The 22,940-nt window shown below is 41.8% G+C and overlaps 1 protein-coding gene across 1 annotated transcript in view; it reads left to right on the top strand.

The window, feature by feature from the left end:
• Positions 1-22,940, top strand: part of LOC311228157 (ensconsin-like) — a gene marked incomplete at its 5' end in the record, with an annotated part of 223,863 nt that overhangs the window by 2,605 nt on the left and 198,318 nt on the right. The window contains one exon of the mRNA XM_084314070.1: positions 19,249-19,326. Coding sequence (XP_084170196.1) covers positions 19,249-19,326 — 78 coding nt within the window. The remainder of the gene's footprint in view (positions 1-19,248; positions 19,327-22,940) is intronic.

Genomic DNA, 22,940 nt, shown 5'->3' with positions numbered 1-22,940 from the left:
TCATCAGTCTCTCTGCTTGTTGTCATCAGTCTCTCTGCTTGTTGTCATCTCTCTCTGCTTGTTGTCATCTCTCTCTCTGCTTGTTGTCATCAGTCTCTCTGCTTGTTGTCATCAGTCTCTCTGCTTGTTGTCATCAGTCTCTCTGCTTATTGTCATCAGTCTCTCTGCTTGTTGTCATCAGTCTCTCTGCTTGTTGTCATCAGTCTCTCTGCTTGTTGTCATCAGTCTCTCTGCTTGTTGTCATCTCTCTCTGCTTGTTGTCATCAGTCTCTCTGTTTGTTGTCATCAGTCTCTCTGCTTGTTGTCATCAGTCTCTCTGCTTGTTGTCATCAGTCTCTCTGTTTGTTGTCATCTCTCTCTCTGCTTGTTGTCACCAGTCTCTCTGTTTGTTGTCATCAGTCTCTCTGCTTGTTGTCACCAGTCTCTCTGTTTGTTGTCATCTCTCTCTCTGTTTGTTGTCATCTCTCTCTCTGCTTGTTGTCATCAGTCTCTCTGCTTGTTGTCATCAGTCTCTCTGCTTGTTGTCATCTCTCTCTCTGTTTGTTGTCATCAGTCTCTCTGCTTGTTGTCATCAGTCTCTCTGTTTGTTGTCATCAGTCTCTCTGCTTGTTGTCATCAGTCTCTCTGTTTGTTGTCATCTCTCTCTCTGTTTGTTGTCATCAGTCTCTCTGCTTGTTGTCATCAGTCTCTCTGCTTGTTGTCATCTCTCTCTCTGCTTGTTGTCATCAGTCTCTCTGCTTGTTGTCATCAGTCTCTCTGCTTGTTGTCATCAGTCTCTCTGCTTGTTGTCATCAGTCTCTCTGCTTGTTGTCATCTCTCTCTCTGCTTGTTGTCATCAGTCTCTCTGCTTGTTGTCATCAGTCTCTCTGCTTGTTGTCATCTCTCTCTCTGCTTGTTGTCATCAGTCTCTCTGCTTGTTGTCATCTCTCTCTCTGCTTGTTGTCATCAGTCTCTCTGCTTGTTGTCATCTCTCTCTCTGCTTGTTGTCATCAGTCTCTCTGCTTGTTGTCATCTCTCTCTCTGTTTGTTGTCATCAGTCTCTCTGCTTGTTGTCATCTCTCTCTCTGTTTGTTGTCATCAGTCTCTCTGCTTGTTGTCATCAGTCTCTCTGTTTGTTGTCATCTCTCTCTCTGTTTGTTGTCATCAGTCTCTCTGCTTGTTGTCATCAGTCTCTCTGTTTGTTGTCATCAGTCTCTCTGCTTGTTGTCATCAGTCTCTCTGTTTGTTGTCATCTATCTCTCTGTTTGTTGTCATCAGTCTCTCTGCTTGTTGTCATCTCTCTCTCTGTTTGTTGTCATCAGTCTCTCTCTGCTTGTTGTCATCAGTCTCTCTGCTTGTTGTCATCAGTCTCTCTGCTTGTTGTCATCAGTCTCTCTGCTTGTTGTCATCAGTCTCTCTGTTTGTTGTCATCTCTCTCTCTGTTTGTTGTCATCAGTCTCTCTGCTTGTTGTCATCAGTCTCTCTGCTTGTTGTCACCAGTCTCTCTGCTTGTTGTCATCAGTCTCTCTGCTTGTTGTCATCAGTCTCTCTGCTTGTTGTCATCAGTCTCTCTGCTTGTTGTCATCAGTCTCTCTGCTTGTTGTCATCAGTCTCTCTGCTTGTTGTCATCTCTCTCTCTGTTTGTTGTCATCAGTCTCTCTGCTTGTTGTCATCTCTCTCTCTGCTTGTTGTCATCAGTCTCTCTGCTTGTTGTCATCAGTCTCTCTGCTTGTTGTCATCAGTCTCTCTGCTTGTTGTCATCAGTCTCTCTGCTTGTTGTCATCAGTCTCTCTGCTTGTTGTCATCTCTCTCTCTGCTTGTTGTCATCAGTCTCTCTGCTTGTTGTCATCAGTCTCTCTGTTTGTTGTCATCAGTCTCTCTGCTTGTTGTCATCAGTCTCTCTGTTTGTTGTCATCTCTCTCTGCTTGTTGTCATCAGTCTCTCTGCTTGTTGTCATCTCTCTCTCTGCTTGTTGTCATCAGTCTCTCTGTTTGTTGTCATCTCTCTCTCTGTGTGTTGTCATCTCTCTCTCTGTTTGTTGTCATCAGTCTCTCTGCTTGTTGTCATCAGTCTCTCTGTTTGTTGTCATCAGTCTCTCTGCTTGTTGTCATCAGTCTCTCTGTTTGTTGTCATCTATCTCTCTGTTTGTTGTCATCAGTCTCTCTGCTTGTTGTCATCTCTCTCTCTGTTTGTTGTCATCAGTCTCTCTCTGCTTGTTGTCATCAGTCTCTCTGCTTGTTGTCATCAGTCTCTCTGCTTGTTGTCATCAGTCTCTCTGCTTGTTGTCATCAGTCTCTCTGTTTGTTGTCATCTCTCTCTCTGTTTGTTGTCATCAGTCTCTCTGCTTGTTGTCATCAGTCTCTCTGCTTGTTGTCACCAGTCTCTCTGCTTGTTGTCATCAGTCTCTCTGCTTGTTGTCATCAGTCTCTCTGCTTGTTGTCATCAGTCTCTCTGCTTGTTGTCATCAGTCTCTCTGCTTGTTGTCATCAGTCTCTCTGCTTGTTGTCATCAGTCTCTCTGCTTGTTGTCATCTCTCTCTCTGTTTGTTGTCATCAGTCTCTCTGCTTGTTGTCATCTCTCTCTCTGCTTGTTGTCATCAGTCTCTCTGCTTGTTGTCATCAGTCTCTCTGCTTGTTGTCATCAGTCTCTCTGCTTGTTGTCATCAGTCTCTCTGCTTGTTGTCATCAGTCTCTCTGCTTGTTGTCATCTCTCTCTCTGCTTGTTGTCATCAGTCTCTCTGCTTGTTGTCATCAGTCTCTCTGTTTGTTGTCATCAGTCTCTCTGCTTGTTGTCATCAGTCTCTCTGTTTGTTGTCATCTCTCTCTGCTTGTTGTCATCAGTCTCTCTGCTTGTTGTCATCTCTCTCTCTGCTTGTTGTCATCAGTCTCTCTGTTTGTTGTCATCTCTCTCTCTGTTTGTTGTCATCTCTCTCTCTGCTTGTTGTCATCAGTCTCTCTGCTTGTTGTCATCTCTCTCTGTTTGTTGTCATCTCTCTCTCTGTTTGTTGTCATCTCTCTCTCTGCTTGTTGTCATCAGTCTCTCTGCTTGTTGTCATCAGTCTCTCTGCTTGTTGTCATCAGTCTCTCTGCTTGTTGTCATCAGTCTCTCTGCTTGTTGTCATCAGTCTCTCTGCTTGTTGTCATCTCTCTCTCTGCTTGTTGTCATCAGTCTCTCTGCTTGTTGTCATCAGTCTCTCTGCTTGTTGTCATCTCTCTCTCTGCTTGTTGTCATCAGTCTCTCTGCTTGTTGTCATCTCTCTCTGCTTGTTGTCATCAGTCTCTCTGCTTGTTGTCATCAGTCTCTCTGCTTGTTGTCATCAGTCTCTCTGCTTGTTGTCATCAGTCTCTCTGCTTGTTGTCATCAGTCTCTCTGCTTGTTGTCATCAGTCTCTCTGCTTGTTGTCATCTCTCTCTCTGTTTGTTGTCATCAGTCTCTCTGCTTGTTGTCATCAGTCTCTCTGCTTGTTGTCATCAGTCTCTCTGCTTGTTGTCATCAGTCTCTCTGCTTGTTGTCATCAGTCTCTCTGCTTGTTGTCATCAGTCTCTCTGCTTGTTGTCATCAGTCTCTCTGCTTGTTGTCATCAGTCTCTCTGCTTGTTGTCATCAGTCTCTCTGCTTGTTGTCATCAGTCTCTCTGCTTGTTGTCATCAGTCTCTCTGTTTGTTGTCATCAGTCTCTCTGCTTGTTGTCATCAGTCTCTCTGTTTGTTGTCATCAGTCTCTCTGCTTGTTGTCATCTCTCTCTGCTTGTTGTCATCAGTCTCTCTGCTTGTTGTCATCAGTCTCTCTGCTTGTTGTCATCTCTCTCTGCTTGTTGTCATCAGTCTCTGCTTGTTGTCATCAGTCTCTCTGCTTGTTGTCATCTCTCTCTCTGCTTGTTGTCATCAGTGTCTCTGTTTGTTGTCATCAGTCTCTCTGCTTGTTGTCATCAGTCTCTCTGCTTGTTGTCATCAGTCTCTCTGCTTGTTGTCATCTCTCTCTCTGCTTGTTGTCATCAGTCTCTCTGCTTGTTGTCATCAGTCTCTCTGCTTGTTGTCATCTCTCTCTGCTTGTTGTCATCAGTCTCTCTGCTTGTTGTCATCAGTCTCTCTGCTTGTTGTCATCTCTCTCTCTGCTTGTTGTCATCAGTCTCTCTGCTTATTGTCATCTCTCTCTCTGCTTGTTGTCATCAGTCTCTCTGTTTGTTGTCATCTCTCTCTCTGCTTGTTGTCATCTCTCTCTCTGCTTGTTGTCATCAGTCTCTCTGCTTATTGTCATCAGTCTCTCTGTTTGTTGTCATCAGTCTCTCTGCTTGTTGTCATCTCTCTCTGCTTGTTGTCATCAGTCTCTCTGCTTGTTGTCATCAGTCTCTCTGCTTGTTGTCATCAGTCTCTCTGCTTGTTGTCATCAGTCTCTCTGTTTGTTGTCATCTCTCTCTGTTTGTTGTCATCAGTGTCTCTGTTTGTTGTCATCAGTCTCTCTGCTTGTTGTCATCAGTCTCTCTGTTTGTTGTCATCAGTCTCTCTGCTTGTTGTCATCAGTCTCTCTGCTTGTTGTCATCAGTCTCTCTGCTTGTTGTCATCAGTCTCTCTGCTTGTTGTCATCAGTCTCTCTGCTTGTTGTCATCTCTCTCTGCTTGTTGTCATCAGTCTCTCTGTTTGTTGTCATCTCTCTCTGTTTGTTGTCATCAGTCTCTCTGCTTGTTTCATCAGTCTCTCTGCTTGTTGTCATCTCTCTCTCTGTTTGTTGTCATCAGTCTCTCTGCTTGTTGTCATCAGTCTCTCTGCTTGTTGTCACCAGTCTCTCTGCTTGTTGTCATCAGTCTCTCTGCTTGTTGTCATCTCTCTCTCTGCTTGTTGTCATCAGTCTCTCTGCTTGTTGTCATCTCTCTCTCTGTTTGTTGTCATCAGTCTCTCTGCTTGTTGTCATCTCTCTCTCTGTTTGTTGTCATCAGTCTCTCTGCTTGTTGTCATCAGTCTCTCTGTTTGTTGTCATCTCTCTCTCTGTTTGTTGTCATCAGTCTCTCTGCTTGTTGTCATCAGTCTCTCTGTTTGTTGTCATCAGTCTCTCTGCTTGTTGTCATCAGTCTCTCTGTTTGTTGTCATCTATCTCTCTGTTTGTTGTCATCAGTCTCTCTGCTTGTTGTCATCTCTCTCTCTGTTTGTTGTCATCAGTCTCTCTCTGCTTGTTGTCATCAGTCTCTCTGCTTGTTGTCATCAGTCTCTCTGCTTGTTGTCATCAGTCTCTCTGCTTGTTGTCATCAGTCTCTCTGTTTGTTGTCATCTCTCTCTCTGTTTGTTGTCATCAGTCTCTCTGCTTGTTGTCATCAGTCTCTCTGCTTGTTGTCACCAGTCTCTCTGCTTGTTGTCATCAGTCTCTCTGCTTGTTGTCATCAGTCTCTCTGCTTGTTGTCATCAGTCTCTCTGCTTGTTGTCATCAGTCTCTCTGCTTGTTGTCATCAGTCTCTCTGCTTGTTGTCATCAGTCTCTCTGCTTGTTGTCATCAGTCTCTCTGCTTGTTGTCATCAGTCTCTCTGCTTGTTGTCATCAGTCTCTCTGCTTGTTGTCATCTCTCTCTCTGTTTGTTGTCATCAGTCTCTCTGCTTGTTGTCATCTCTCTCTCTGCTTGTTGTCATCAGTCTCTCTGCTTGTTGTCATCAGTCTCTCTGCTTGTTGTCATCAGTCTCTCTGCTTGTTGTCATCAGTCTCTCTGCTTGTTGTCATCAGTCTCTCTGCTTGTTGTCATCTCTCTCTCTGCTTGTTGTCATCAGTCTCTCTGCTTGTTGTCATCAGTCTCTCTGTTTGTTGTCATCAGTCTCTCTGCTTGTTGTCATCAGTCTCTCTGTTTGTTGTCATCTCTCTCTGCTTGTTGTCATCAGTCTCTCTGCTTGTTGTCATCTCTCTCTCTGCTTGTTGTCATCAGTCTCTCTGTTTGTTGTCATCTCTCTCTCTGTGTGTTGTCATCTCTCTCTCTGTTTGTTGTCATCAGTCTCTCTGCTTGTTGTCATCAGTCTCTCTGTTTGTTGTCATCAGTCTCTCTGCTTGTTGTCATCAGTCTCTCTGTTTGTTGTCATCTATCTCTCTGTTTGTTGTCATCAGTCTCTCTGCTTGTTGTCATCTCTCTCTCTGTTTGTTGTCATCAGTCTCTCTCTGCTTGTTGTCATCAGTCTCTCTGCTTGTTGTCATCAGTCTCTCTGCTTGTTGTCATCAGTCTCTCTGCTTGTTGTCATCAGTCTCTCTGTTTGTTGTCATCTCTCTCTCTGTTTGTTGTCATCAGTCTCTCTGCTTGTTGTCATCAGTCTCTCTGCTTGTTGTCACCAGTCTCTCTGCTTGTTGTCATCAGTCTCTCTGCTTGTTGTCATCAGTCTCTCTGCTTGTTGTCATCAGTCTCTCTGCTTGTTGTCATCAGTCTCTCTGCTTGTTGTCATCAGTCTCTCTGCTTGTTGTCATCAGTCTCTCTGCTTGTTGTCATCTCTCTCTCTGTTTGTTGTCATCAGTCTCTCTGCTTGTTGTCATCTCTCTCTCTGCTTGTTGTCATCAGTCTCTCTGCTTGTTGTCATCAGTCTCTCTGCTTGTTGTCATCAGTCTCTCTGCTTGTTGTCATCAGTCTCTCTGCTTGTTGTCATCAGTCTCTCTGCTTGTTGTCATCTCTCTCTCTGCTTGTTGTCATCAGTCTCTCTGCTTGTTGTCATCAGTCTCTCTGTTTGTTGTCATCAGTCTCTCTGCTTGTTGTCATCAGTCTCTCTGTTTGTTGTCATCTCTCTCTGCTTGTTGTCATCAGTCTCTCTGCTTGTTGTCATCTCTCTCTCTGCTTGTTGTCATCAGTCTCTCTGTTTGTTGTCATCTCTCTCTCTGTTTGTTGTCATCTCTCTCTCTGCTTGTTGTCATCAGTCTCTCTGCTTGTTGTCATCTCTCTCTGTTTGTTGTCATCTCTCTCTCTGTTTGTTGTCATCTCTCTCTCTGCTTGTTGTCATCAGTCTCTCTGCTTGTTGTCATCAGTCTCTCTGCTTGTTGTCATCAGTCTCTCTGCTTGTTGTCATCAGTCTCTCTGCTTGTTGTCATCAGTCTCTCTGCTTGTTGTCATCTCTCTCTCTGCTTGTTGTCATCAGTCTCTCTGCTTGTTGTCATCAGTCTCTCTGCTTGTTGTCATCTCTCTCTCTGCTTGTTGTCATCAGTCTCTCTGCTTGTTGTCATCTCTCTCTGCTTGTTGTCATCAGTCTCTCTGCTTGTTGTCATCAGTCTCTCTGCTTGTTGTCATCAGTCTCTCTGCTTGTTGTCATCAGTCTCTCTGCTTGTTGTCATCAGTCTCTCTGCTTGTTGTCATCAGTCTCTCTGCTTGTTGTCATCTCTCTCTCTGTTTGTTGTCATCAGTCTCTCTGCTTGTTGTCATCAGTCTCTCTGCTTGTTGTCATCAGTCTCTCTGCTTGTTGTCATCAGTCTCTCTGCTTGTTGTCATCAGTCTCTCTGCTTGTTGTCATCAGTCTCTCTGTTTGTTGTCATCAGTCTCTCTGCTTGTTGTCATCAGTCTCTCTGTTTGTTGTCATCAGTCTCTCTGCTTGTTGTCATCTCTCTCTCTGCTTGTTGTCATCAGTCTCTCTGCTTGTTGTCATCAGTCTCTCTGCTTGTTGTCATCAGTCTCTCTGCTTGTTGTCATCAGTCTCTCTGCTTGTTGTCATCAGTCTCTCTGTTTGTTGTCATCAGTCTCTCTGCTTGTTGTCATCAGTCTCTCTGTTTGTTGTCATCAGTCTCTCTGCTTGTTGTCATCTCTCTCTGCTTGTTGTCATCAGTCTCTCTGCTTGTTGTCATCAGTCTCTCTGCTTGTTGTCATCTCTCTCTGCTTGTTGTCATCAGTCTCTGCTTGTTGTCATCAGTCTCTCTGCTTGTTGTCATCTCTCTCTCTGCTTGTTGTCATCAGTGTCTCTGTTTGTTGTCATCAGTCTCTCTGCTTGTTGTCATCAGTCTCTCTGCTTGTTGTCATCAGTCTCTCTGCTTGTTGTCATCTCTCTCTCTGCTTGTTGTCATCAGTCTCTCTGCTTGTTGTCATCAGTCTCTCTGCTTGTTGTCATCTCTCTCTGCTTGTTGTCATCAGTCTCTCTGCTTGTTGTCATCAGTCTCTCTGCTTGTTGTCATCTCTCTCTCTGCTTGTTGTCATCAGTCTCTCTGCTTATTGTCATCTCTCTCTCTGCTTGTTGTCATCAGTCTCTCTGTTTGTTGTCATCTCTCTCTCTGCTTGTTGTCATCTCTCTCTCTGCTTGTTGTCATCAGTCTCTCTGCTTATTGTCATCAGTCTCTCTGTTTGTTGTCATCAGTCTCTCTGCTTGTTGTCATCTCTCTCTGCTTGTTGTCATCAGTCTCTCTGCTTGTTGTCATCAGTCTCTCTGCTTGTTGTCATCAGTCTCTCTGCTTGTTGTCATCAGTTTCTCTGTTTGTTGTCATCTCTCTCTGTTTGTTGTCATCAGTGTCTCTGTTTGTTGTCATCAGTCTCTCTGCTTGTTGTCATCAGTCTCTCTGTTTGTTGTCATCAGTCTCTCTGCTTGTTGTCATCAGTCTCTCTGCTTGTTGTCATCAGTCTCTCTGCTTGTTGTCATCAGTCTCTCTGCTTGTTGTCATCAGTCTCTCTGCTTGTTGTCATCTCTCTCTGCTTGTTGTCATCAGTCTCTCTGTTTGTTGTCATCTCTCTCTGTTTGTTGTCATCAGTCTCTCTGCTTGTTTCATCAGTCTCTCTGCTTGTTGTCATCTCTCTCTCTGTTTGTTGTCATCAGTCTCTCTGCTTGTTGTCATCAGTCTCTCTGCTTGTTGTCATCAGTCTCTCTGCTTGTTGTCATCAGTCTCTCTGCTTGTTGTCATCAGTCTCTCTGCTTGTTGTCATCAGTCTCTCTGCTTGTTGTCATCAGTCTCTCTGCTTGTTGTCATCAGTCTCTCTGCTTGTTGTCATCAGTCTCTCTGCTTGTTGTCATCAGTCTCTCTGTTTGTTGTCATCAGTCTCTCTGTTTGTTGTCATCTCTCTCTGTTTGTTGTCATCAGTCTCTCTGTTTGTTGTCATCAGTCTCTCTGTTTGTTGTCATCTCTCTCTCTGCTTGTTGTCATCAGTCTCTCTGCTTGTTGTCATCAGTCTCTCTGCTTGTTGTCATCAGTCTCTCTGTTTGTTGTCATCTCTCTCTCTCTGTTTGTTGTCATCAGTCTCTCTGTTTGTTGTCATCAGTCTCTCTGTTTGTTGTCATCAGTCTCTCTGCTTGTTGTCATCAGTCTCTCTGTTTGTTGTCATCTCTCTCTCTGCTTGTTGTCATCAGTATCTCTGCTTGTTGTCATCAGTCTCTCTGCTTGTTGTCATCAGTCTCTCTGTTTGTTGTCATCTCTCTCTCTGTTTGTTGTCATCTCTCTCTCTGCTTGTTGTCATCAGTCTCTCTCTGCTTGTTGTCATCAGTCTCTCTGCTTGTTGTCATCAGTCTCTCTGCTTGTTGTCATCAGTCTCTCTGCTTGTTGTCATCTCTCTCTCTGTTTGTTGTCATCAGTCTCTCTGCTTGTTGTCATCAGTCTCTCTGCTTGTTGTCATCAGTCTCTCTGCTTGTTGTCATCAGTCTCTCTGCTTGTTGTCATCAGTCTCTCTGCTTGTTGTCATCAGTCTCTCTGCTTGTTTTCATCTCTCTCTCTGCTTGTTGTCATCAGTCTATCTGCTTGTTGTCATCAGTCTCTCTGCTTGTTGTCATCTCTCTCTCTGTTTGTTGTCATCTCTCTCTCTGCTTGTTGTCATCTCTCTCTCTGCTTGTTGTCATCAGTCTCTCTGCTTGTTGTCATCTCTCTCTCTGCTTGTTGTCATCAGTCTCTCTGCTTGTTGTCATCAGTCTCTCTGTTTGTTGTCATCAGTCTCTCTGCTTGTTGTCATCTCTCTCTGTTTGTTGTCATCACTCTCTCTACTTGTTGTCATCTCTCTCTCTGTTTGTTGTCATCAGTCTCTCTGCTTGTTGTCATCAGTCTCTCTGTTTGTTGTCATCAGTCTCTCTGCTTGTTGTCATCAGTCTCTCTGCTTGTTGTCATCAGTCTCTCTGCTTGTTGTCATCAGTCTCTCTGTTTGTTGTCATCAGTCTCTCTGCTTGTTGTCATCAGTCTCTCTGCTTGTTGTCATCAGTCTCTCTGCTTGTTGTCATCAGTCTCTCTGCTTGTTGTCATCAGTCTCTCTGCTTGTTGTCATCAGTCTCTCTGCTTGTTGTCATCTCTCTCTGTTTGTTGTCATCAGTCTCTCTGCTTGTTGTCATCAGTCTCTCTGCTTGTTGTCATCAGTCTCTCTGCTTGTTGTCATCAGTCTCTCTGCTTGTTGTCATCAGTCTCTCTGCTTGTTGTCATCAGTCTCTCTGTTTGTTGTCATCTCTCTCTCTGTTTGTTGTCATCAGTCTCTCTGCTTGTTGTCATCTCTCTCTCTGCTTGTTGTCATCAGTCTCTCTGCTTGTTGTCATCAGTCTCTCTGCTTGTTGTCATCAGTCTCTCTGCTTGTTGTCATCAGTCTCTCTGTTTGTTGTCATCTCTCTCTCTGTTTGTTGTCATCAGTCTCTCTGCTTGTTGTCATCAGTCTCTCTGCTTGTTGTCATCAGTCTCTCTGCTTGTTGTCATCAGTCTCTCTGCTTGTTGTCATCAGTCTCTCTGCTTGTTGTCATCAGTCTCTCTGTTTGTTGTCATCTCTCTCTCTGTTTGTTGTCATCAGTCTCTCTGCTTGTTGTCATCTCTCTCTCTGTTTGTTGTCATCTCTCTCTCTGCTTGTTGTCATCAGTCTCTCTGTTTGTTGTCATCAGTCTCTCTGCTTGTTGTCATCTCTCTCTCTCTGTTTGTTGTCATCAGTCTCTCTGCTTGTTGTCATCTCTCTCTCTGTTTGTTGTCATCAGTCTCTCTGCTTGTTGTCATCAGTCTCTCTGTTTGTTGTCATCTCTCTCTCTGCTTGTTGTCATCAGTCTCTCTGCTTGTTGTCATCTCTCTCTCTGTTTGTTGTCATCAGTCTCTCTGCTTGTTGTCATCAGTCTCTCTGCTTGTTGTCACCAGTCTCTCTGCTTGTTGTCATCAGTCTCTCTGTTTGTTGTCATCAGTCTCTCTGCTTGTTGTCATCAGTCTCTCTGCTTGTTGTCATCAGTCTCTCTGCTTGTTGTCACCAGTCTCTCTGCTTGTTGTCATCAGTCTCTCTGTTTGTTGTCATCAGTCTCTCTGCTTGTTGTCATCTCTCTCTCTGTTTGTTGTCATCTCTCTCTCTGCTTGTTGTCATCAGTCTCTCTCTGCTTGTTGTCATCAGTCTCTCTGCTTGTTGTCATCAGTCTCTCTGCTTGTTGTTATCAGTCTCTCTGCTTGTTGTCATCTCTCTCTGTGTTTGTTGTCATCTCTCTCTCTGCTTGTTGTCATCAGTCTCTCTCTGCTTGTTGTCATCAGTCTCTCTGCTTGTTGTCATCAGTCTCTCTCTGCTTGTTGTCATCAGTCTCTCTGCTTGTTGTCATCAGTCTCTCTGCTTGTTGTCATCAGTCTCTCTGCTTGTTGTCATCAGTCTCTCTGTTTGTTGTCATCTCTCTCTCTGTTTGTTGTCATCTCTCTCTCTGCTTGTTGTCATCTCTCTCTCTGTTTGTTGTCATCAGTCTCTCTGCTTGTTGTCATCTCTCTCTCTGTTTGTTGTCATCAGTCTCTCTGCTTGTTGTCATCAGTCTCTCTGTTTGTTGTCATCAGTCTCTCTGCTTGTTGTCATCAGTCTCTCTGTTTGTTGTCATCAGTCTCTCTGCTTGTTGTCATCAGTCTCTGCTTGTTGTCATCTCTCTCTCTGCTTGTTGTCATCAGTCTCTCTGCTTGTTGTCATCAGTCTCTGCTTGTTGTCATCAGTCTCTCTGCTTGTTGTCATCAGTCTCTCTGCTTGTTGTCATCAGTCTCTCTGCTTGTTGTCATCAGTCTCTCTGCTTGTTGTCATCTCTCTCTGCTTGTTGTCATCAGTCTCTCTGCTTGTTGTCATCTCTCTCTCTGCTTGTTGTCATCAGTCTCTCTGCTTGTTGTCATCTCTCTCTGTTTGTTGTCATCAGTCTCTCTGCTTGTTGTCATCAGTCTCTCTGCTTGTTGTCATCTCTCTCTGTTTGTTGTCATCAGTCTCTCTGCTTGTTGTCATCTCTCTCTGTTTGTTGTCATCAGTCTCTCTGCTTGTTGTCATCAGTCTCTCTGCTTGTTGTCATCAGTCTCTCTGCTTGTTGTCATCAGTCTCTCTGCTTGTTGTCATCAGTCTCTCTGCTTGTTGTCATCAGTCTCTCTGCTTGTTGTCATCAGTCTCTCTGCTTGTTGTCATCTCTCTCTCTGCTTGTTGTCATCAGTCTCTCTGTTTGTTGTCATCTCTCTCTCTGTTTGTTGTCATCAGTCTCTCTGCTTGTTGTCATCTCTCTCTCTGCTTGTTGTCATCAGTCTCTCTGTTTGTTGTCATCTCTCTCTCTGTTTGTTGTCATCAGTCTCTCTGCTTGTTGTCATCTCTCTCTGTTTGTTGTCATCTCTCTCTCTGCTTGTTGTCATCTCTCTCTGTTTGTTGTCATCAGTCTCTCTGCTTGTTGTCATCAGTCTCTCTGCTTGTTGTCATCAGTCTCTCTGTTTGTTGTCATCAGTCTCTCTGTTTGTTGTCATCAGTCTCTCTGCTTGTTGTCATCAGTCTCTCTGCTTGTTGTCATCTCTCTCTGCTTGTTGTCATCGCTCTCTCTGCTTGTTGTCATCAGTCTCTCTGCTTGTTGTCATCAGTCTCTCTGCTTGTTGTCATCAGTCTCTCTGCTTGTTGTCATCAGTCTCTCTGCTTGTTGTCATCAGTCTCTCTGCTTGTTGTCATCAGTCTCTCTGTTTGTTGTCATCAGTCTCTCTGCTTGTTGTCATCAGTCTCTCTGCTTGTTGTCATCTCTCTCTGCTTGTTGTCATCAGTCTCTCTGCTTGTTGTCATCTCTCTCTGCTTGTTGTCATCAGTCTCTCTGCTTGTTGTCATCAGTCTCTCTGCTTGTTGTCACCAGTCTCTCTGCTTGTTGTCATCAGTCTCTCTGCTTGTTGTCATCAGTCTCTCTGCTTGTTGTCATCAGTCTCTCTGTTTGTTGTCATCAGTCTCTCTGCTTGTTGTCATCAGTCTCTCTGTTTGTTGTCATCAGTCTCTCTGTTTGTTGTCACCAGTCTCTCTGCTTGTTGTCATCAGTCTCTCTGCTTGTTGTCATCAGTCTCTCTGCTTGTTGTCATCAGTCTCTCTGCTTGTTGTCATCTCTCTCTCTGTTTGTTGTCATCAGTCTTTTTTTCTGCAGTATACAACTTTATTGTTTGTGTGTTTACAGCAGTCTAGAAGTATTGTTTGTGTGTTTACAGCAGTCTAAAAGTAGTTTGTTGTGTGTTTACAGCAGTCTAAAAGTAGTTTGTTTGTGTTTACAGCAGTCTAAAAGTAGTTTCTGTGTTTACAGCAGTCTAAACGTAGTTTGTTGTGTGTTTACAGCAGTCTAAAAGTAGTTTGTTGTGTGTTTACAGCAGTCTAAAAGTAGTTTGTTGTGTGTTGACAGCAGTCTAAAAGTAGTTTGTGTGTTTACAGCAGTCTAGAAGTAGTTTGTGTGTTTACAGCAGTCTAAAGGTAGTTTGTTGTGTGTTTACAGCAGTCTAAAAGTAGTTTGTTGTGTGTTTACAGCAGTCTAAAAGTAGTTTGTTGTGTGTTGACAGCAGTCTAAAAGTAGTTTGTGTGTTTACAGCAGTCTAGAAGTAGTTTGTGTGTTTACAGCAGTCTAAAGGTAGTTTGTTGTGTGTGTACAGCAGTCTAAAAGTAGTTTGTGTGTGTACAGCAGTCTAAAAGTAGTTTGTGTGTGTGTTTACAGCAGTCTAAAAGTAGTTTGTTTGTGTGTTTACAGCAGTCTAAAAGTAGTTTGTTTGTGTGTTTACAGCAGTCTAAAAGTAGTTTGTTTGTGTGTTTACAGCAGTCTAAAAGTAGTTTGTTGTGTGTTTACAGCAGTCTAAAAGTAGTTTGTTTGTGTGTTTACAGCAGTCTAAAAGTAGTTTGTTTATGTGTTTACAGCAGTCTAAAAGTAGTTTGTTTGTGTGTTTACAGCAGTCTAAAAGTAGTTTGTTTATGTGTTTACAGCAGTCTAAAAGTAGTTTGTTGTGTGTTTACAGCAGTCTAAACGTAGTTTGTGTGTTTACAGCAGTCTAAAGGTAGTTTGTTGTGTGTGTACAGCAGTCTAAAAGTAGTTTGTGTGTGTGTTTACAGCAGTCTAAAAGTAGTTTGTTTGTGTGTTTACAGCAGTCTAAAAGTAGTTTGTTTGTGTGTTTACAGCAGTCTAGAAGTAGTTTGTTTATGTGTTTACAGCAGTCTAAAAGTAGTTTGTTTGTGTTTACAGCAGTCTAAAAGTAGTTTGTTGTGTGTTTACAGCAGTCTAAAAGTAGTTGTTTGTGTTTACAGCAGTCTAAAGGTAGTTTGTTTGTGTTTACAGCAGTCTAAAAGTAGTTTGTTTGTGTGTTTACAGCAGTCTAAAAGTAGTTTGTTGTGTGTTTACAGCAGTCTAAAAGTAGTTTGTTGTGTGTTTACAGCAGTCTAAAAGTAGTTTGTTGTGTGTTGACAGCAGTCTAAAAGTATTTTGTGTTTACAGCAGTCTAGAAGTAGTTTGTGTGTTTACAGCAGTCTAAACTTAGTTTGTTGTCTGTGTACAGCAGTCTAAAAGTAGTTTGTTGTGTGTGTACAGCAGTCTAAAAGTAGTTTGTGTGTTTACAGCAGTCTAAAGGTAGTTTGTTGTGTGTGTACAGCAGTCTAAAAGTAGTTTGTGTGTGTGTTTACAGCAGTCTAAAAGTAGTTTGTTTGTGTGTTTACAGCAGTCTAAAAGTAGTTTGTTTGTGTGTTTACAGCAGTCTAGAAGTAGTTTGTTTGTGTTTACAGCAGTCTAAAAGTAGTTTGTTTGTGTTTACAGCAGTCTAAAAGTAGTTTGTTGTGTGTTTACAGCAGTCTAGAAGTAGTTTGTTTGTGTGTTTACAGCAGTCTAAAAGTAGTTTCTGTGTTTACAGCAGTCTAAACGTAGTTGTTTGTGTGTTTACAGCAGTCTAAAGGTAGTTTGTTGTGTGTGTACAGCAGTCTAAAAGTAGTTTGTGTGTGTGTTTACAGCAGTCTAAAAGTAGTTTGTTTGTGTGTTTACAGCAGTCTAAAAGTAGTTTGTTTGTGTGTTTATAGCAGTCTAGAAGTAGTTTGTTTATGTGTTTACAGCAGTCTAAAAGTAGTTTGTTTGTGTTTACAGCAGTCTAAAAGTAGTTTGTTGTGTGTTTACAGCAGTCTAAAAGTAGTTGTTTGTGTTTACAGCAGTCTAAAGGTAGTTTGTTTTGTTTACAGCAGTCTAAAAGTAGTTTGTTTGTGTGTTTACAGCAGTCTAAAAGTAGTTTGTTGTGTGTTTACAGCAGTCTAAAAGTAGTTTGTTGTGTGTTTACAGCAGTCTAAAAGTAGTTTGTTGTGTGTTGACAGCAGTCTAAAAGTATTTTGTGTTTACAGCAGTCTAGAAGTAGTTTGTGTGTTTACAGCAGTCTAAAAGTAGTTTGTTGTCTGTGTACAGCAGTCTAAAAGTAGTTTGTTGTGTGTGTACAGCAGTCTAAAAGTAGTTTGTGTGTTTACAGCAGTCTAAAGGTAGTTTGTTGTGTGTGTACAGCAGTCTAAAAGTAGTTTGTGTGTGTGTTTACAGCAGTCTAAAAGTAGTTTGTTTGTGTGTTTACAGCAGTCTAAAAGTAGTTTGTTTGTGTGTTTACAGCAGTCTAAAAGTAGTTTGTTTGTGTGTTTACAGCAGTCTGGAAGTAGTTTGTTTGTGTTTACAGCAGTCTAAAAGTAGTTTGTTTGTGTTTACAGCAGTCTAAAAGTAGTTTGTTGTGTGTTTACAGCAGTCTAGAAGTAGTTTGTTTGTGTGTTTACAGCAGTCTAAAAGTAGTTTCTGTGTTTACAGCAGTCTAAACGTAGTTGTTTGTGTGTTTACAGCAGTCTAAAAGTAGTTTGTTGTGTGTTTACAGCAGTCTAAAAGTAGTTTGTTTGTGTGTTAACAGCAATCTAAAAGTAGTTTGTTTGTGTGTTTACAGCAGTCTAAAAGTAGTTTATTTGTGTTTACAGCAGTCTAAAAGTAGTTTATGTGTGTTTACAGCAGTCTAAAAGTAGTTTGTTTGTGTTTACAGCAGTCTAAAAGTAGTGTGTTGTGTGTTTACAGCAGTCTAGAAGTAGTTTGTTTGTGTGTTTACAGCAGTCTAAAAGTAGTTTCTGTGTTTACAGCAGTCTAAACGTAGTTGTTTGTGTGTTTACAGCAGTCTAAAAGTAGTTTGTTTGTGTGTTTACAGCAGTCTAAAAGTAGTTTGTTTGTGTGTTTACAGCAGTCTAAAAGTAGTTTATGTGTGTTTACAGCAGTCTAAAAGTAGTTGTTTGTGTTTACAGCAGTCTAAAAGTAGTTTGTGTATTTTCAGCAGTCTAAAAGTAGTTTATGTGTGTTTACAGCAGTCTAAAAGTAGTTTATGTGTGTTTACAGCAGTCTAAAGGTAGTTTATGTGTGTTTACAGCAGTCTAAAAGTAGTTTGTTTGTGTGTTTACAGAAGTCTAAAAGTAGTTTGTGTGTTTACAGCAGTCTAAAAGTAGTTGTTTGTGTTTACAGCAGTATAAAAGTAGTTTGTGTATTTTCAGAAGTCTAAAAGTAGTTTATGTGTGTTTACAGCAGTCTAAAAGTAGTTTATGTGTGTTTACAGCAATCTAAAGGTAGTTTATGTGTGTTTACAGCAGTCTAAAGGTAGTTTATGTGTGTTTACAGCAGTCTAAAAGTGTGTGTATTTTCAGCAGTCTAAGGTAGTTTGTTGTGTGTGTACAGCAGTCTAAAAGTAGTTTGTGTGTGTGTTTACAGCAGTCTAAAAGTAGTTTGTTTGTGTGTTTACAGCAGTCTAAAAGTAGTTTGTTTGTGTGTTTACAGCAGTCTAAAAGTAGTTTGTTTGTGTGTTTACAGCAGTCTAGAAGTAGTTTGTTTGTGTTTACAGCAGTCTAAAAGTAGTTTGTTTGTGTTTACAGCAGTCTAAAAGTAGTTTGTTGTGTGTTTACAGCAGTCTAGAAGTAGTTTGTTTGTGTGTTTACAGCAGTCTAAAAGTAGTTTCTGTGTTTACAGCAGTCTAAACGTAGTTGTTTGTGTGTTTACAGCAGTCTAAAGTAGTTTGTTGTGTGTTTACAGCAGTCTAAAAGTAGTTTGTTTGTGTGTTTACAGCAATCTAAAAGTAGTTTGTTTGTGTGTTTACAGCAGTCTAAAAGTAGTTTATGTGTGTTTACAGCAGTCTAAAAGTAGTTTGTTTGTGTGTTTACAGCAATCTAAAAGTAGTTTGTTTGTGTGTTTACAGCAGTCTAAAAGTAGTTTATGTGTGTTTACAGCAGTCTAAAAGTAGTCTGTGTGTTTACAGCAGTCTAAAAGTAGTTTGTTTGTGTTTACAGCAGTCTAAAAGTAGTTTGTTGTGTGTTTACAGCAGTCTAGAAGTAGTTTGTTTGTGTGTTTACAGCAGTCTAAAAGTAGTTTCTGTGTTTACAGCAGTCTAAACGTAGTTGTTTGTGTGTTTACAGCAGTCTAAAAGTAGTTTGTTTGTGTGTTTACAGCAGTCTAAAAGTAGTTTGTTTGTGTGTTTACAGCAGTCTAAAAGTAGTTTATGTGTGTTTACAGCAGTCTAAAAGTAGTTGTTTGTGTTTACAGCAGTCTAAAAGTAGTTTGTGTATTTTCAGCAGTCTAAAAGTAGTTTATGTGTGTTTACAGCAGTCTAAAAGTAGTTTATGTGTGTTTACAGCAGTCTAAAGGTAGTTTATGTGTGTTTACAGCAGTCTAAAAGTAGTTTGTTTGTGTGTTTACAGCAGTCTAAAAGTAGTTTATGTGTGTTTACAGCAGTCTAAAAGTAGTTGTTTGTGTTTACAGCAGTCTAAAAGTAGTTTGTGTATTTTCAGCAGTCTAAAAGTAGTTTATGTGTGTTTACAGCAGTCTAAAGGTAGTTTATGTGTGTTTACAGCAGTCTAAAGGTAGTTTATGTGTGTTTACAGCAGTCTAAAAGTGTGTGTATTTTCAGCAGTCTAAAGGTAGTTTGTTGTGTGTGTACAGCAGTCTAAAAGTAGTTTGTGTGTGTGTTTACAGCAGTCTAAAAGTAGTTTGTTTGTGTGTTTACAGCAGTCTAAAAGTAGTTTGTTTGTGTGTTTACAGCAGTCTAAAAGTAGTTTGTTTGTGTGTTTACAGCAGTCTAGAAGTAGTTTGTTTGTGTTTACAGCAGTCTAAAAGTAGTTTGTTTGTGTTTACAGCAGTCTAAAAGTAGTTTGTTGTGTGTTTACAGCAGTCTAGAAGTAGTTTGTTTGTGTGTTTACAGCAGTCTAAAAGTAGTTTCTGTGTTTACAGCAGTCTAAACGTAGTTGTTTGTGTGTTTACAGCAGTCTAAAAGTAGTTTGTTGTGTGTTTACAGCAGTCTAAAAGTAGTTTGTTTGTGTGTTTACAGCAGTCTAAAAGTAGTTTATGTGTGTTTACAGCAGTCTAAAAGTAGTTTATGTGTGTTTACAGCAGTCTAAAAGTAGTTTGTTGTGTGTTTACAGCAGTCTAGAAGTAGTTTGTTTGTGTGTTTACAGCAGTCTAAAAGTAGTTTCTGTGTTTACAGCAGTCTAAACGTAGTTGTTTGTGTGTTTACAGCAGTCTAAAAGTAGTTTGTTGTGTGTTTACAGCAGTCTAAAAGTAGTTTGTTTGTGTTTTTACAGCAGTCTAAAAGTAGTTTGTTTGTGTGTTTACAGCAGTCTAAAAGTAGTTTATGTGTGTTTACAGCAGTCTAAAAGTAGTTGTTTGTGTTTACAGCAGTCTAAAAGTAGTTTGTGTATTTTCAGCAGTCTAAAAGTAGTTTATGTGTGTTTACAGCAGTCTAAAAGTAGTTTATGTGTGTTTACAGCAGTCTAAAGGTAGTTTATGTGTGTTTACAGCAGTCTAAAAGTAGTTTGTTTGTGTGTTTACAGCAGTCTAAAAGTAGTTTATGTGTGTTTACAGCAGTCTAAAAGTAGTTGTTTGTGTTTACAGCAGTCTAAAAGTAGTTTGTGTATTTTCAGCAGTCTAAAAGTAGTTTATGTGTGTTTACAGCAGTCTAAAAGTAGTTTATGTGTGTTTACAGCAGTCTAAAAGTAGTTTGTTTGTGTTTACAGCAGTCTAAAGGTAGTTTATGTGTGTTTACAGCAGTCTAAAAGTGTGTGTATTTTCAGCAGTCTAAAAGTAGTTGTTTGTGTTTACAGCAGTCTAAAAGTAGTTTGTTTGTGTTTTTACAGCAGTCTAAAACCATTTTTTTGTGTTTCAGACTCGTTGCTCTACAACAAGATTGATGAGAGACAGCGGTTGGCCCGCGAGCGCCGCGAGGAGCAGGAGAAACAGAACGGTGTGTATTCTACTACTCTGTGTGAGAACAGGGTTGAATCCCCTCGCTCCTCTGGGAATCCCCATTAAAACCCAACGTTGTTCTTGGGGGCGACAGTGGAGGTAGAAGAGTTTAGAGCAGTTATCTGGTTAATCGGAAGGTTCCCGGTGTGATTCTGTCATTCTGCCTCCTCTCGGGCAGCGCGTCAAAGTGTCCTTGAGCAAGACACTGCCACACGACAGAAGGTTAACCCTTTACTATCACGCAACCGACGGCGATGCTCCATCATTCAAGTTCAAGTTCTTTAATAGTTGTCATACAGAAGTACAGAATACTTTCATACAAAATGCTTCTTACTGTTACGCTCCAGAAACTGTGCTAGACAAGATAGTATCAAATAACATAATAACATAATATAGCATGAATTTAGAAGAAGAAAATGAGGTCACAGTGTTCGGTATAGACATATGTACAATGTTCTGAGTTACCATATAATATACAATACACAATACTATGCAGTGTACTAATGTACAGTACTATCTAGTGCAAAGCAGAAATGGGATGAGGTACAATTTTAGGTACAATTTACAGTAAGGTGTACGAGTTGTAGTGCAATCCTTCATCCATAAATATAAAGTGTGGGGAGTGGGTGCTACAGTGTGTTTGTTTAAAGTGGGTGTGTGCTATAAAGTGTGTGGAGTGGGTGCTACAGTGTGTTTGTTTAAAGTGAGTGTGTGCGTGTGGATGTGTGTGCTATGTGCGTTTGGTGGTTGTTGTTGTGTAGTGTTCATTCATTGTTCGTTTAGCAGCCTGATGGCCTGGGGATAGAAGCTTCTTCTGAGTCTTTCTGTGCTCGCCTTGAGACTCCTGTATCGCTTGCCTGACCGCAGCAGTTCAAAGAGGCAGTTGTTCGGGTGACTGGAGTCTTTAATGATTCTCTTAGCCTTGCCCTTGCAACGCTTGTAGTAAATGTTCTGGAGGGTGGGGAGCCCCCCTCCAATTGTGCGTTCGGCTGAACGTGTCACTCTTTGTAGTCTGCTTTGGTCTTGTGCAGTGCTATTCCCAAACCAGGAGGTGATGTTGCCGGTCAAGATGCTCTCTATTGTACATGAGTAGAAGTTCTTAAGGATCTTCTGGCTGACTTGGAACTTCCTTAGGCGCCTGAGGAAGTAGAGGCGTTGTCGTGCCTTCTTCACAACACTGTTAATGTGTGTGGTCCATGTCAAGTCCTCGGATATGTAGGCTCCGAGGTACTTAAAGCTGTTGACTCTCTCAACCGGTGCCCCGTCGATGCTGAGGGGGCTGTAGTCCTTGACCCCCGACCTCCTGAAGTCCACAATCATCTCCTTTGTTTTGCTGACGTTCAGGGAGAGGCTGTTTTCCTGGCACCATCCCGCCAGGACCTTGACCTCTTCCAGGTAGGCCCTCTCGTCGTTGGCAGAGATCAGGCCCACCACCACTGTGTCGTCAGCAAATTTGACGATTGTATTGCTACTCCGCTGAGCCACACAGTCGTGTGTGTACAGGGAGTAGAGGAGGGGACTCAGAACACAGCCCTGGGGGGCCCCTATGTTGAGGGTGATGGATGAGGAGGTGCAGTTGCCTGCTCTCACCACCTGGGGTCTGCCAGTCAGGAAGTCCAAGACCCACTGGCAGAGGTCATAGCCCAAGCCCAGGTCCCTGAGCTTGGCTATGAGTATGGAGGGGACTATGGTATTGAATGCCGAGCTGTAGTCGATGAATAGCATTCTCACATAGTTCCCCTGCCTCTTGTCCAGGTGTGATGCTGCTGTGTGCAGCACATGGGATATGGCGTCCTCCGTGGACCTGTTGGGGCGGTATGCAAATTGCAGGGGGTCCATGTTGATGGGGAGGGAGGAGCAGATGTAGCCCTTTACTAGCTTCTCAAAGCACTTCATGGCTATGGAGGTGAGAGCTACAGGGCGGTAGTCCTGTATTGTAATTGTCATTAGCATCGCCGTCGGTTGTGTGATAGTAAAGGGCTAACATTCTGTATTGTCACAGTGAAAGGGTTAACCGGCTGTCGTGTGGCAGTGAAAGGGTTAACCTAACTGCTCCCGATGAGCAGGTTGGCACCTTGCATGGTCGCCTCCACCGTCTGTGTGAGTGGGTGAGTGAGAGGCATACATTGTAAAGTGCTTTGGATAAAAGTACTATATATACAGGGTTCGCACAAGGTCATTGAAGTGCTTAAAGTGCCTGGTTAAAAAATACAAATAAAAGTCATGGCCTGGAATTCCTTGAAAACAGCCCTTTTTTTTCTTTTTTTTTTTTTTATCAACCATTCACATTGAATGTTTTGTTCATCCATGATAAAATATTTCTGAATCAAGTAATATAGTATTTTTTTTAATCTAAAGTGTAACTAATATAACGGTATCGGTTGATATCGGTATCGGAAATTAAGAGTTGGACAATATCGGTATATCGGTATCGGTAAAAAAGCCAATATCGAGCATCCCTAGTTTTAAGCCATAAATATTGGATCCGATAAAAAAATAGCATTTAAAAGCGAATTGTATCCTTTTAAATGCCCTTTTTAAAATGGAAGATAGTGCTTAGAAAAGTACTTGAAAGTCCTTGAATTTAATTTCGCAATGTCTGTGGGAATCCTGGATATAAATGCAGTCCATTTACCATTTACATCACAAATTGTTGGTTAGGTCCAGACCAGTAATGATGGTGCCAACAACGGAATGAAAGTGATTTACTAAACAATATTAAACACGGGCCAAACGGCTGGAATCACGCAGTTAGGACTTTTTCAATGATGTGTTCATTGCGGGTGGGGGTGTCTCAGTTTGTTGTAGGGCTGCAACTAACAATTATTTTGACATTGATTAAATCTGTTGATTTCTTGTATTGATTGTCAATGAATCTCAATTGCACACTAAAACTGCTGACTACTACCTCTCTGACACTATAGCAAATGTACACACACACACACACATGAGTGAGGGAGAGTAGGTTATAGCAGATTTTATTCAGCGCCAGGGATTAGCCTGGTCCCGTTCTAGCTATGCCACGCTTTAAAGATAGGAGTGTGTCACCTTGTTTGTAGAGCTATATCCAGGGTGCGATCCACGAGGGGAGCCCGGTGAGCTATAGCTCCCCTAGATCAGACATCAGCTCCCCTGGGGGTCTCTAAAGCTCCCCTGGGAGCTGTATCATCATCGTGTATAATAATAAACGTATGCTACTTTTGGATGTATGATTAATGATTTGCGTGTAGTGGCTACTTACTGGGACATAATTCACGGCATTCTAGCCTTTTGTGGTGTTTACTACATCTCCCATGACCCTTAGCGGGGGATGACGTAGTTAAAGAGAGACAGTGTTTGTGCGACAGTAGAGTGCGTAATAAACTAGCGTTTTTGCATCGGAACACGACTCCGTCTACGCTATCATTACTGCATTCCTACATTTGTGACCCTTGGACGTATTTCGGAGATTATATCGAACATGTCAACTGAACAACAGAACGCAGATCGCAGAACTTTGAACGCAGTTTCACTCAAGCTGCGCAGAGTGCCAACGCTTGGTTCGCGCAAGCCGAAGCCCAATTCGCTCTCAGGAATATTACCGCGGATGCCACCAAGTACTACTATGTGGTA

This window comes from Notolepis coatsorum, assembly GCF_963971535.1.
Source record: "Notolepis coatsorum genome assembly, chromosome: 5".
Lineage (NCBI taxonomy): Eukaryota > Metazoa > Chordata > Actinopteri > Aulopiformes > Paralepididae > Notolepis > Notolepis coatsorum.
The sequence above is the reverse complement of the archived record's forward strand: the minus strand, read 5'-3'. Positions and strand labels throughout refer to the sequence as shown.